Genomic DNA, 15508 nt, shown 5'->3' with positions numbered 1-15508 from the left:
ACGCCGCCTGTCCGCTGTGCGGCGCGCGCTATACGCTGCAGCGGCGCACTAACCCCATGTGGTGCTGTTTCTGGGAGCATGAGTCTCGGGACGACGCCACTCTGTTCCTGGCTAACCTGGCTTTCAGCGTGGGCAACGTGGGAGTGCTGAGCATGGCGTGGATGTACGTCCTGTTCGAGTGCCACTCAAGCTCGTGGCTGCCTGCGGCGTCGCTGGCTTCGGCGCTTTTCATCCTCTCTGTTTTGGGTCGCCTTCGGCTGCATCCGCTTCCGTCTACTCTACATGACCTACCAACGCTGGCGTCGAGCAATCACCACGCTCGAACTCATGCTCACGAACAGGAGAGCCATCCAGCCCTGACCATGCGTCACGTCTCCAGGGGGACAAGCTCTTGTGTGGATTTCCGCGAAAGGTGTTTTGTACCTTCTGTGTGAAAGTCTTGTTCTACCATCTGTGTGAAGCTGGTTGAGAGAATTAATGTGTAGTGCTGATCAATGGGATAATAATACATCGATTAATCTATCGTTTGACAAAAATTACTTATACGCCGGTGGGATCCTCCGAACCCACGACCTGCGAATATCACGTCCGGTGCGTATATATATATATATATATATATATATATATATATATATATATATATATATATATATATATATATATATATATATATATATATATATATATATATATATATATAGAGAGAGAGAGAGAGAGAGAGAGAGAGAGAGAGAGAGAGAGAGATATCTGTGTGTGTGTGTGTGTGTGTGTGTGTGTGTGTGTGTGTGTGTGTGTGTGTGTGTGTGTGTGTGTGTGTGTGTGTGTGTGTGTGTGTGTGTGTGTGTGTGTGTGTGTGTGTGTGTGTGTGTGTGTGTGTGTGTGTGTGTGTGTGTGTGTGTGTGTGTGTGTGTGTGTGTGTGTGTGTGTGTGTGTGTGTGTGTGTGTGTGTGTGTGTGTGTGTGTGTGTGTGTGTGTGTGTGTGTGTGTGTGTGTGTAATTAATAGACAACGTAAGGGAAATGAGGGGCTCGTTTGACAAACACATGAAGGAAGCGAACAGTCACAGAATATCCGGACGCACCGGATGCGATATTCGGAGGTCGTGGGTGCGGATCTCACCGGCGGCGTTTTTCTACTGCTTTATAAGTAGTTTTCTTTAAGCGACAGATTATTCGAAGTGTTATTCTCAGCACTACAAATAATATTAAAAAAATAAACATTCCCCGATGCACCTTTTGCTTGGTGACTGTTGGCATCCTTCACACACGCACACACACACACACTATACGATATGATTTCTGGGGCATAGCCCGTTTAGTCTGCATTTGGAGATGTACGGAGGCATTCAAGATAGCCACCGCATTAAAGTTTGCACAGCCTGTCATAGTCGGAAGAAATCGTAAGTGCCCTCTGTGAATCGCAGAGAATGCAACTGAAGCGGGAGTTCACGTCAATTAAGGGTCTGCCGGTACGTGAACTGGATGTACTGGTTTCCTGTCACACAGTTCGCAGGAAAAGACAAAAACGAGCAGAATCAAAACCTAAACAAATCAAATAAGGGAAGCAAATGGTGACGGCTGCTCGCCTTCCAGAATTCTGGTTACATCTCACCCTAAACTCTGCCTGTAGGAAAAAGTTCGCATTTTTTCCGCGTGTATATTTGGGTAGGAAATCTGATCAATGCGGAAGCCGGCGAAGCGAAGAGCGTTTCGGATAGCAATGCGATGTCACTCGGTAGTTTCGGATTGCCGTAGTGCAATTCTACGAAGCGTTCCTTTTCAAATAAACTTCTGTGGAATGAAACCTGAGTAGTCCGTATGTCTGTTTCAAAAAATGTTTGCGGCATGATAAAAAAATTATTTAGAAAGTATGAAAATGAAGATAGGCGACGCCGGCTTGAGGTCTCTGGCGTGCCAATGGATAAAGCTCGCGCATGCAGTTAATTCTGCCGCTTATTTTCATTGTTGGACTCACGTTGCGGGATGTTGTGTGTAGATTTTTAGCTTGTATATCGAAGGGTAGGTAACAATGAAGAGAGAGGAGCGCATGTAAAACACGTCCCTGTTTGCATGGGCATGTGCAAGGCTTTACCAGGGGGAGTCAGGTTTCACCGGCGCAACCCTCCCCCCTCAGACCCGTGCCACCGAAGCCCATATGGTCAAAACGCAGCGTAAAAATAACGATTTGTTGTAAAGCGTTTCAATGAGGTGGAATTGCAACAGATGCAAAAAATTGAGCTGTAGTTTTTAGCAGTATCGTCAGAAAATCTGCATGGCCATAAACCTGCTATTTAAACGACAGCACAGCTACGTCTGTAAAAATACGGCGCCCGGCTTGCTTTCGGGTTTGCACTGGGAAGACACTCTGCAAGCCCAGCTACGCCCTTTCGGGGACAAACTTGGTTGCAAAACAGCTCAGCCTACAAAGATGAATCGTGTTACCGTGTTCACATGGGATTCAAGTTGGTACACTCTAACCAGCGCTTCTAAACTGACCTACAGGTTAACTGGCTCTGCTGTAAGCGATCTTTCCAAAGAAGTTTACTTCAGAGTATCAATGCAGTCCTTGTCAAGTCTGGATTCACATGTGGCTATCTTAACTTGCGAGAAAAAAAAAGTGTCTCTGAACAATTATTTGCTGTCACGCACACCTAACCCTCAAAAATTGGCGTTACATACTCGTTATAATCTTGTTATATATAGTTTAAATTTTAGGTTTCATTAGAAATGTATTAATAGTTCTAACTAAACCAACTTTGTTCACGAAAAAATCTCACCTTTCAAATCTGTTACTTGGGTACGTGGGTATTTGTACCCAACTGTTCGTGCGTGGTACGTTCCCGCACTTCTTTCTGGGCTCTTTTCACGCCCTTCATCCATTCCCGCAATCCAGAGCCTGAGTTCATCCATTCCCTCCATCCAGAGACTGAGTTAGCGCCTCTTTCCTTTCTTCATAACCTGTCCACTATAGTAACACCCGCGCCTCATAAATCCCTCACAAAACCATAGTCGCCTGGCGACCACTCCAAGGCCACTCTTTCCCACCCCCCTCCTCTTCCGCATTTACCACTCAAACTCTCCCTCATGCCAACTATGCCACTACCCGTCGGCCACACTATCCCACATTCAACACTCCTCTCCCTCGGAAGCCCCATATGGCGCTACAGCTCTCTTAATTCCGATGAGTGGCAGGTGGCACTGCTCAGCTCCGACCCGGGTAAACAACTCCGCGTCGTGACACGAACCTTTGAGGTCGCTCGGCGCTATCAGCTCCCGGAGATCTGGTGCCACAGAGTCACCTCTCACACTTCAACCAATTTGACGAAATAAATCTTTTATCTTCCTTCTCCACCTCCGAGCATAGTTTACCAGTGGAACGCCCATCGGCATCCTCCACGACAGCGGTGGCGTAGTGAAAGTGTTTGTGAAATTGGTTTTCCCAAGAAAGCCGTCATTTGGAGCGAAGTGAGCTCGAGGTTGGCGCTATGCTTTCACAAATTTATTCATTACTTAGCCACTCGAAAAGCGTATAATTTGCATTTGTTCTTCGTCTTCCTGCCGACTCGCTCCACGCACATGCACCACCTGAGGGCGCCCCACTCGCAGAGGCGCGAGGATAAAGGAAGAGGAAGCCCACGAGGGCCACGTATTCCATTCGGTGTCCATTGCCTGGCGAACGTTCGGCCCTGGCCTTCTTTAAACGGCGTAGCCTCTACGAGATGCTCAGGTCGCCCTCGGAGGCGATGGCCCTCTTCCTCAGCTCGGCGTCGAGTAGCAGCGCAGATGATATGGCGGACGCCCACTCTCAGCCAGTCAGCCCTGAGGCACCTGATACGGGCAGCGGACACGACAACCTGTCTGAGCGAACGCCACAGGACAAACTCGCCGGAGATGGCGCGGATGGTTCCGTGGACCCTGATCGTGGTAGCGAAGGGGCAGACGACGCTTCCAGTACAAGTGCTGGCAGCAGCAGAAGCTCTAGTATCACCGGAACCGGTGCTTCATCGTCGAGTCAGGCGCCGGCCCGCCGCGGCATATCGTGCTGCATCTGCCCGGACGACGGCCTCGAGCTCCTGGAACAGCTCTACACACTACCGCAGTCCCTGTCGCTGCCCGAAAGCATTCGCGCACCGGTCTTGCTTGGAGGAGGTCCTGTACAGGGAAGCGGAGGACGCCGCCTGTCCGCTGTGCGGCGCGCGCTATACGCTGCAGCGGCGCACTAACCCCATGTGGTGCTGTTTCTGGGAGCATGAGTCTCGGGACGACGCCACTCTGTTCCTGGCTAACCTGGCTTTCAGCGTGGGCAACGTGGGAGTGCTGAGCATGGCGTGGATGTACGTCCTGTTCGAGTGCCACTCAAGCTCGTGGCTGCCTGCGGCGTCGCTGGCTTCGGCGCTTTTCATCCTCTCTGTTTTGGGTCGCCTTCGGCTGCATCCGCTTCCGTCTACTCTACATGACCTACCAACGCTGGCGTCGAGCAATCACCACGCTCGAACTCATGCTCACGAACAGGAGAGCCATCCAGCCCTGACCATGCGTCACGTCTCCAGGGGGACAAGCTCTTGTGTGGATTTCCGCGAAAGGTGTTTTGTACCTTCTGTGTGAAAGTCTTGTTCTACCATCTGTGTGAAGCTGGTTGAGAGAATTAATGTGTAGTGCTGATCAATGGGATAATAATACATCGATTAATCTATCGTTTGACAAAAATTACTTATACGCCGGTGGGATCCTCCGAACCCACGACCTGCGAATATCACGTCCGGTGCGTATATATATATATATATATATATATATATATATATATATATATATATATATATATATATATATATATATATAGAGAGAGAGAGAGAGAGAGAGAGAGAGAGAGATATCTGTGTGTGTGTGTGTGTGTGTGTGTGTGTGTGTGTGTGTGTGTGTGTGTGTGTGTGTGTGTGTGTGTGTGTGTGTGTGTGTGTGTGTGTGTGTGTGTGTGTGTGCGTGTGCGTGTGTGTGTGTGTGTGTGTGTGTGTGTGTGTGTGTGTGTGTGTGTGTTATAGGGCAAGAAATCAGGTACGTGTATAGCGAATTACCGCATCATGGCCGCTAACGTAAGTGGACAGGGCGCAGTCGTGCACGTCTTAGATGCTATATACTGTCGGTCTAGTTACCAACGCGCTGTTGCATTAATTCTTTATTCAACATTCCCATCCCGGCGTCCTCGGATGAGGCTGAAATGAGTGCGTGGAAAATAACACAATTCCGTGGCTCGCGCAGTCGCCCAAAATCACGTGAATACCCTGAACCCTGTACACAATGTCCGCGCCTCATGTTATAGGCCACTTAAAGCCGCCCACTGTCCGTGCTCAAAAATACACCCAGGAGGGCAGTGGCTGCAGATTCCGGCTGCTATGAGCATGTTGTTCGCCTTTCAAAATATGGCACATGCCCACACTGGAGGATCGGCCAAGAATCGGGAGGCAGAGGCTGCTATTCACCGGTACTCAGTAAAGGCAAAAGAAAAGCACGCAGGAAAGCAACACCGGTGGATTGCGCCTCAAGAAGAGCATTGAATAAAAAGGGATAAAAGTGTAAAGATAAACAGAGAGAGGTATAAGAAGGGAATAAGTCAAAAAGTAATAATGGATAGAAAAGGAAATATCATAACACTTAGCAAGGCAGTCCATGAGATTCTATAGCAGGAAATTTAGAACAGCGGTACAAACAGATCTGGGGCTAACCCAAGTGTGGTGGCGGCAAATGATAGCAGGAGCGGGCTTCTCAAACTAAGGCCAAGATGCTGCAAGGGCTCCTCCAGCACCTTCTCAAAGAGGGGAAACGGCGACAATGGAGCCAGAAAATTATCATTTGATTCGGGTTCACGGCAAAATGAGCGTGAATATGAGGATAGTCGCGTGAGCGGCGCTGATTTTTTTTTTTTTTTGCTTTTCGGTTTTCTTTGATTCTTTCGCGGTGGCGTGAAGTAGAAAAAAACGCTCCTGGGGAAAGTGAGTCCGTTCATGACGATGCAGCTATCGGGGAGAACTCAGTTCAAATAGGCGCCGGGTGCCCCTCACAGACTACAGTGAGACATCCACGTAGGATGTGGAGCGCGGATCGACTGGGTTAATTTGCCCCGATGACTTATTATTCACAGCCGAATTCGCTGCCCTTTCGTTTCATTCAGTCTCACCTCTGCATTTTTAACGCTTTTAATCTGCGCCTTATGTGGAGCTTCGACCCAGTCCGAACTCCACAATATCGCTATGGGACCGCTTCCTGATTTATCGGTGGAATGCTCTGAAGTTTTGTATTTGTATGCATAGCTATGCCGGAAAACTGCTTCGGCACGCGCAAGACGCTCTTTCGGTATCGGCTTCTTCCCGATGGCGCACATCATCCGCGCGATGCGATGCGATCATGAACGCATTCGAATCCTTAGGGAGCGTCTAACTACCGATGTCGTCCTGAAAGAGTTTCAAGTGGACACATTAAATTCGCGGTATAAAGTCGATTTGAACGAACCATTCCAGTAATCTAAAAAAGGAAAACTTGTAGTTTTAACGAAATCTTAATGAAAGAAATGCAACATTTACTTTGCAGCTTCTGGTGTCTATGTTGTGATTTCAATGTTCTGCCTGCGAGTAAATGACGTATTTTCCTTTCAGCTTGCGTTTGTGCGTGTTAGCACGATACTTCAGCCACACTCCCTACTACTCCACGACCACACGTTCCTCTAGCGGGTCTAATGACTGTTAGGGTGTAACACAAATCACATTGTTTTCATTGATACGTTCATTTATTGTTCGCGGGGTACATGCTGTTCGGTCATTTTTATGCAAGCATCTCTTTCATAGCCTCTCTTAAAGACCTTGCTGTTGGTCATATTGGTCCGCACTTGCCCGTTTGGTTTGCTGTAATTCCAGTAGGGTTCTCTCTTCGCCCTGCGTTAATCCGCTTCCGAGATGGTTGGTTGGTTGGCCTAAAATAATGACACATATCCACTACAAGGAAGTAGCCAGGGCACAGGCGGTGAATTGCTGGAAACAGGACCAAGATATACGCTGACGTTCAGCTTCCTGTTCCTAGGCTTGACTTCGTCGTTGTCTTCGCGATGTTCACGATCGACACCAAATTCGTCTTCTCGGTGTTCCGAGCCTTTCACGTAGCGACAGCATGGCTTTCGGAGGCACAAAGGCAAGCTATTCAGACTTTGGGTTTGATTAGAAGAATTGCCCCCAAAAATGGTGGCACAGGCTCGTTCATTGCACGGCAATTGATGAGGGCAGTTCTGCAGCCACGTATTGTTTTTCAAGCTCAGTTTCAACATCTTACAAGAGCCCAATGGGATCGCCTTGAAGCCGTGAACCGAGAGACTATGAGGACCATTACGTGCCTTCCATGCATCACACCGGTCATATCTTTACAAGAGAATGCGCAGCTCAATACCATTGATGAGCTGGTGCAGCAGGGCCGTGAAGCGCGCAGCTTAGGCCAGTCTATCGCACTCCACCCATGCACTGAGGACTTAGGCAACGTCACACTCCATTCTTCAGCCACCAACGCCAGTTCTTCCCCAATGGAAGTTTGTACAGCTCATCGACAACAAGCCAACAGATAATCGCCGGCCAACATCTGCTCATTCGGTATCGTTGCTTCACCAGAAATTTGAGGAACAAGGTGCTTGCCTGCCTGAAGGATCCATTGTTGTCTACGTAGACGCAAGCATACAAGACTGCAAAGCAACAACAGCTAGCTAGTGCCCGCGCAGACCTGCCCTGAATCAAACCTCTTGGTTTCATCTTACGGAACCCCCTTCGTCCTTTTGTGCTGAGCTCGTTGCAGTCAAGAAGCACTCTGCTCCGTGGCCGACATAGCTATGCTCCCTGCGGCCTGCGTTGTCATCCGCACTGACGCCCTTCAAGTTGTCCGGTTGCTACGACGTGTTAGCCGCTGTCCAACGATATGTCAGGACATCCACCGGCTCGCGGGCCGCATCCCGCAGCCAGTACGTATTGAGTGGGTCCCACGGGATCTGCTGACCTATCAAAGCCACGCAGATTTAGCGACCCGCCTTGCGAATACAAATTAATCACTGCCTCGGCTCCTTCTTTTGGACAATTTTACTCTCCTTTCATCAAGAAATGAACTCCTCCGGCGCGGCACACGTGCTCTCATACCTCCGTAATCGGTAACCCTCCCCCGCGGTCTTTCCCGTGCAGAGGGGGTTGCGCTTAGGAGGATCCGGGTCGGGGTTGCCCTCACACCAGCCATCACTCGGAAGTGGCCTCAGTATCGAGAATTGTTTCCTCGGCCATGGTGTCCGATATGTAAACAAGAGGACATTGAGGCCGACATTCATCACTTACATTGGGACTGCCCAGCTCTCAAGCCTACAAGTATCCGGCACTTGATGGTAGCAGGTCTTTCACCAAGCAACCCTGCTTCATACATTGTCTGGACGCAGGGACCGTACCATCGTTCTCAACTGGACTTCATCAAATCAGCTAACCTTTTTCAATTTATTTAATCTCTACATCATTCATCACACCTTCGCCCATCATTGATGGGGCAATAAATTTCTCTTTAAAAAACGTAATGAAAAGGCAACATATGCGATGGCCCCATAGTGCAAAGATATGGATTGCCATGGAAAGGTAAACGTAGCAGAGGACGGCAGAGAATCATGTGGGCAGAGGAGATTAGGAAGTTTGCGAGGATAAGGTGGCCACAGCTGGCACAGGGCAGGGTTAACTGGAGGGATATCAAAGCGGCCTTACGATGGCCGGACGGACGGATTTGTGCCTGGGCGACGGCGGCCACCGCTAGTTTCAGAATGCTTTGCTGTATATTTTCTCTTTCAAAACCTATTCTTTCCAACCCTAGAGGGCCCCGACAACGTTTGGACGTTTCAAATAAGCAAGCTGAATGCATAGTGAGGGCGGTTTTGATGGTCTCTCCAAAATGTTGATTCATATGAGTGCCCCGAAAGGAGATGGAAATTCGGACCAAAGCCCATTCGACCCACCGTATTGATTTGATTCAGAGGCTTAGCGGTCGCTGCTGGCACCAGTGTCGCAGGATCGGATTCCGGCGGCGGCGGCCTTATTTCGATGGAAGCGAAACACAAGAGCGCCCGTGCCAGCGCGCGTTAAACAACCCCAAGTTGTCTAAATTATTCTGAAGCGCTCTACTACGGCATCCCTCGTAAGTTTACAACTTACATTCACAAAGCGCGTTCTCTCGAAACAGCCAATCTCCTCAAAAGCTCCGCTGACATCATAGGCGAGCCTGTGACAGCAAAGCCACAACAAACATTTCACTGGTATGGTTTACGGGCGAATGGCGGACGACGTCTGATCATCTGGTAACTGCTACCGCTGTTAACGCGATAACGTCAATGCTGCCGTTCAGCGGGAAACCCCGCGTCGTCGTCGGCGGCGGCATGAGCGAAAAGTCTCCCGAGAAGTAGGTGGCCCACCAACCACCAAGGTCACAGGACTTTGCGACGTCATCAGAACCTGTTCACAGTGGCATTTAAATTAACAGTGGCCGCGAAAGGTTGCTCGGGAAGACCAACTGCAGGGTATCTCACCTAAGGTTTTACACATTTTTTAAATGTGCGGTTTATGATTTAGAAGAACGCTTTGTTGGCATCGATGTAGTACATCGGAATACGCCTAAGAGGAGCTAACTAGCACGCTGAATAACTAATATTGAGTAGGTAAATTATTAACTAATACTGTTAGGCTCATTAATTATTCACAGCCGTGTAGTATCCATATCAGGTTTTATAATTTTGAAGACACAGTTTCCTTCGGCGCAGTGGACAAACGAATGGCTGTTCCGACTAGTTAGGTGCACTGGAGAATTTGCTTTGCCTGAAAGCTGCTCGAAAGCACAAGTATTTTGGCGAGATGTAGCGAAAATTTATTGCACCACAGCTCCTACGGTAAACGTATTTTCGAAATTCTAAAAGCTGATATGGGTATTACTTACGGTGGGCTACATGGCTGTCGATAATAGCCTCATGGAAGGCCCTGGCAAAACAAGGATGTGACGTAGAACGGCTAATGTCGCCTCCGAAGGCTTGTCACCCGAATGACAGAAAAACAGACTCGGAAATGGAAATGGCAGAGAGAAGCGTGACGAAGTTTCTTCATCGAGGTGGCTATAACTCCGCTGTTAATGAGCCTTTAAGAAACAAAATTTGCTCAGCTACATTCCAGGGAGGTTGCCTGACAACCGCCGGAGTAAAGCGAATTTTTGACGGTAGTGTGGGCTCTACAAAATGCCGACGAGCGCCGGCGTTTCTTCCCGCCTCGGGATAGCCGTGCATGTACGATACCCGAACGGACCTCCTTGCGCGCTTTTCTCCTGCTGGTATTTTTATTTTGCGACCCATTGCTTCTTTTGCCTTTGCCGCCCCGCCGATAAACCCACAGCGCTGTTCATGCGGCTTTGCCCAATGAAGCCGGTGGCTCATTTGGCGTACAGTCTTAACTTTTCGCTTTATTCTAAGCTCAAGCAGGGAGATTCAAATTAGTGGAGCAGAAATTTGGGAGAGTTGGTACGTTTTCATATTTTGCTGAAAGCGCACCAAAGGCGGGAAGAAAATATGACACGAACAAGCGGTGACAATAAACTGGGTTTATTGAAGAACGAAACGTATAGACTCTGAAAGAAATTATCGCTACAAGAAAGTTATCTAAAAGTCACGGGGAGTACAATATCTCAGTCCCCTCAATAAGAGAGAGCAAAAGGTGACCGTTATGCCCAGTCCACATTCTATGCAAAAAGTGTAAATCCGTCCCAAATTAAAAGAACACGCCCATCGTGTTTCGCCACAACAATAAGGTAACACGCGAGATTTCGGAGGCCTTCTACATTAACCACAACGACAAGATGTGCATCTGCAGTCCTTTAGTGCGCTTTGAGTAAAAATGAAAAATGGAAGACTCACATTAACGTTACAATACATAGCGGATCGCTGGGAACCGACGCTGGCAGCGCCTGCCCACCATATCCACAAGGGGTAAAGCAAAAGAAATTGCGAAAATCAGTTTTGAACTAGACTTCTTGCTATTTTGACAGAATAGAAACAATAAGCGTTGGAACGGTACCTCAGTATGACCACATTTAGGCGCTGAATCGCAGAAAATTTTCATTCTGCAATATATGGGGAATGCAATACAACTATAGGTACATACGAGTAACCCACTGATGGGATATGACGATGGAATGCGAATGCGGCAAACGCGATACGCTCCAGGTATATGATATTCTATTTGGAGTGCTGTACCTTCCATCATCGTTATTGAAAAGCGACAGGTGCACCAGGCAGTGCCGAAAGGAAGATGAAGACGAGCGCGACGCGAGGCACTTACACGCGCCGTACATTAACGGTCACGAAGGCCCTTTTGTACGCCTTCCTTGATGCAGCCGGTGCTATAGCTTGGTCTTCGTTCGACTTGAAGTTCGGCATCCTGATGGCAGCTACCCCGACTAAGCCGACGACGCCCTCTGTGCCTTCGGACGAGGAACTGGCTGTTTACCGGGACCCTTGGTGCCACCGCTACTTCTACGCGGGAGTCATGACGCCCCCGACTGGACCGCTGTACGACTTCAATGGCGCCCCCATCACCCGCCCCACTGACATCCATACGTGGTCCGTTGTGCAGCTGGTGCAAGCAGAGGGCCCAGCGCCCTCCTCCGCGCCTTCATCGCCGTCCATCATCATGGAGCGTGACGAACGCGTATCTACAGGGCTGCGCTTTAATTTTTACAGCGCTTCTTTTAAGGGCCTGTTTTGCGGATGAGCGGCGGTGATGCCTTCCTCCTCGTTCTCTCACGGTTACATCATCACCGCCTCCGTTAACGCGCCGTTAACAGGATCTCGGGTGTCTTCCTCAAAAAGCGTCCTTGCGGCAGGACGGTTGGAGTGGTCACATGATCCGTGCTCCACCGGGGGGCAGTATACCGCTTTGGTGCCTGTCCGCTCTGCTGTGCGCCGCCGCCGCGAGGACATGCTGCAGCGAATAACTTGCACGGTCCTTGTGTGAACATGTCAGAAAACACCCCTCGACAACTGCGCTTAAATTGGCATTGCCGAATATCGTATTAGCCCTTTAAGTTATTTTACTGGCCCAAACAATGTGCTGAATGTAATTAACACGGGCATGTGGGATATAGTTTGTGAATGACCGCGTAAAAAAATTTGGACAAAGGCGGGAAGAAACGGGCGGTACAAGAGACGTAGCTATCACGCTCTCCAATGAAGCGCACACGTGGTGCGTGGGGCAGATGGTTCTCAGCTCAAGTTTGCGCTTTGTCTCGTCCTTTTTTCTTGGCTCTGTCCACGATTATTTGCCCAGCCGCAAAATGCACGGCACACTATGCACTGAATCCGACAAATATATGCGCAACATTATGCTGTCTGAACAGACCCTCAGCCTGTTGCAAGAGCAGCGACAATGTCTGAAGAAACAAATCGGTATACAAAAGGGGAACATAGCTTACATCTGTATTAAACCGAGGGCGGTCAATCATTGTGAGGTGTCTGATCACAGTCCTCCCTCAGCGCTGTAAATTCCTGATGCATGACAATCAGATGTATGCCATTTTTCAATGAGCGTAGACACAAAGCAAATTACTCTGGCCCATTATTAGTACTGCAGAACATATGTACGATGTTTCAAGAAGAGTGAGTAACCAGTATTAGTACTGCAGAACATAGATCTGATGTACGGTCTTTCATGAGGAGTGAGTAAAGATTTATTGAACGTTTACTCACTCACTCTTCTTGAAACACGGTACATCGCAGCTATGTTCTGTAGTATTAATAATGGGACAAAGTAATTTGCTTTGTGTCTACGCCTATCGAAAGATGGCGTATATACCATGAAATTGCAGCGCCTAGGGAGGACTGTGAACAGGCACCTGACAAGGATATGTGACCGCCAGTGGTTGGATACATATGCAAGCTGTGTTCTACCTTTGGATATCGCTTTACAAGGTCCCATTATTAGTATTGCAAAACATAGCTCCCATGAATGATGTTTCAAGAAGAGAGCACATAACTTCTGTTTTTATGAGACATTAAGGGTGGTATTCAGTTATGAATGTAAATTGACCCTTGCATAGAGTATGGAGGGTTTGTGGATTTATTTTTAGCGGTCACACTTTTCATTTATCCTACGAAAGTTGGAAGACGGTGGTTTGCTAAGCTTATTCTTGCGCTTTTATTGACACTCGCAAACTCACCAAAGATACCAGTCACCTGCGTTTTGCGCTTTTCACTTTTCATAAAGCTCGTCGGCGCCTTAAGGTCTCTCGCTATGATGGTCTTCTCTTCACGTATATTGAAGACGTTGATGCTCCATTTAGTTTTTTAACTAGTGCCTGCGAACATGGACGCAGGGCCAGCGCAAACGACCTAGCAAGGGACGCCGGATTTCATGGAGTGCCCTGGAAGTGCCGGATTTGGACACTAAGCTGGATCTGCCGAAGTGAGAGACCCAACCAGGAGGAGGCGGTTGGTCTTCAGTTGGTTGCGCCGCATCCTGTGCTTCACTGTCTCCCTTTTGGTGGCAGCGGCGAATTGTATGCTGTAGAGCTTTCTTTCTTGTTTTAAATGTGAACAGATTTTACAGTTAAATGTATTTATATGTAAAACGTGTGTTATGTCAAAATATATTTCACGCGCTGCTCCGAGGCCGTTTCCCGTGGCCGTTTGTTTCTAGTCGTGGTTCGCACGCATGATGTCGCACAAGGAAAACGAGGTCGCACTCCAGGCAATGAGCGGCCTGGTCCAGAAATCATTTTACATTTAGTGCATTCCTCCGTGCTTGCGATATCTTGTATTTACACTCGCATACCTAAACGTTGTTCCGACCCTGGTATCGTTCTCTCGCAAGTAGTCTGCATCCAGTTTTACGTTTTGTGGGAATCCGGGCTTCCCGCCGTTGTTCTTTGCGTGGCTGTTGCCGGCAACACGCGCTGTTCTCCTCTTTCCCTTTCTCCCGCCTCAGGCAACAGAGAGGAGGCTGGGTGACTAATCACTGTTATTCTGTCGCAGCCCCGCCCCGGCTTCCCAAGGGCCTTTGCCATTTGTGCTGTTTGGCGGGAATTCTTGACCCGCTTCGAAGGCCGCGCGACCGTATATATAAATATATATTAGTAGACAAGGTAAGGGAAATGAGGGGCTCGTTTGACTAACATGAAGGAAGCCAACAGTCACCGAATATCCGGACGCACCGGATGCTATATTCGGAGGTCGTGGGTTCAGATCCCACCGGCGGCATGTTTCTTTTGCTGCTGCTTTGTAAGTACTTTTTTTTATTCGGCAGATTAACCGAAGTGTTATTCTCAGCACTGCAAATAATCTTAAAAAAAGAAACATTCCCCGATGCACCTTTGTTTCGGTGACTGTTGGCATCCTTCACACACACACAAACACACCTATAATACGACTTCTGAGGCATAGCCCGTTTAAGATGCATATGGAGATGTACGGAGGCATTTCAAAGATAGCCCCCGCATTAAAGTTTGCACAGCGTGTCTTAGTCGGAAGAAATCCGTGTCATCTGTGAATCGCAGAGAATGGAACTGAAGCAGAAGTTCACGCCAATTAAGGGTCTGCTGGAGCGTGTACTGGAAGTACTGATTGTCCTGTCACACAGTTCGCAGGAAAAGACAAAACCCTGTGACAATACCAGGACCCAGGGATATCCGAATCATATCCGCATATCCCACCTCATTTGCGTACTTCCGCAGGATGTCCGTGGGAAGTCCTCCTTTTATATTTTCTGACCTGTTATCTCCTCGATCTCCCGTTCGGGTCATAATGTGGACGCTTACTTGATATGCATTCTTACTGTAATTTTGTGCAAAGCTTCGTAAGAGCTGCTCCTGCAGTATCTTTCTTTACCTCGATATATGTTCCCTTTTCATATCAGGCGCATTTTACAGGGATGCATGTCTCTCAAATAACGACGGTTGTCCGTTTGCATGGAACTGTTTGCATGGAACAGATATGAAAGTGTAGGATCGTAAACTTTGTGCCGAGCAAAATTAAGATAAATGCCGCTCGGATGCTGCACTGCAAAATTGTGTAGAATGTGCAAATTTTTCGAGCGCTTAAAATATACTGGACCACTGCTGTTGACTTTTTTTGCAAACACTTCCTGGTGAATCTCAGCTTGAATGAGATATCATGCAATTCGCACAGAGAAAGGTTTCAATTTTTGAAAACTGATCTTTTTATACGCATTTCTGATGAAAAAGCCCCTTCCTCTTTAAGAGCAACCTTGATTGATAAGCAGGACTCGACACGGGTCATTCTGGACGTTCATTTCGGCGTCGCGTTAGAGACGCTGTAGATGTCAGCCTCCAAACTGCGTCATCGCAGCTGTTGTGCACGAGCTTGCAGGCGCCGTGCGAAGCAGAAATTGATTCGGACCACTCAGATGGAGAACCTGAGTTATGTGATTCTTTCTCAGACCTTGCCGTCCTCAGCGCACGTTTCAGTGG

The 15508-nt window shown here is 48.3% G+C and overlaps 1 protein-coding gene across 1 annotated transcript; it reads left to right on the top strand.

The window, feature by feature from the left end:
• The first annotated feature begins 11334 nt into the window (after window positions 1-11334).
• Window positions 11335-13489, top strand: LOC144124049 (uncharacterized). Its single transcript, XM_077656722.1, has 2 exons — window positions 11335-11733; window positions 13397-13489. The coding sequence occupies exons 1-2, from the start codon at window positions 11335-11337 to the stop codon at window positions 13487-13489; spliced, it is 492 nt and encodes a 163-aa protein (XP_077512848.1).
• Window positions 13490-15508: the final 2019 nt, after the last annotated feature.

This window comes from Amblyomma americanum, chromosome 3, assembly GCF_052857255.1.
Source record: "Amblyomma americanum isolate KBUSLIRL-KWMA chromosome 3, ASM5285725v1, whole genome shotgun sequence".
Classification (NCBI taxonomy): Eukaryota; Metazoa; Arthropoda; class Arachnida; order Ixodida; family Ixodidae; genus Amblyomma; species Amblyomma americanum.
This window is presented reverse-complemented; position numbering and strand designations above follow the sequence as displayed.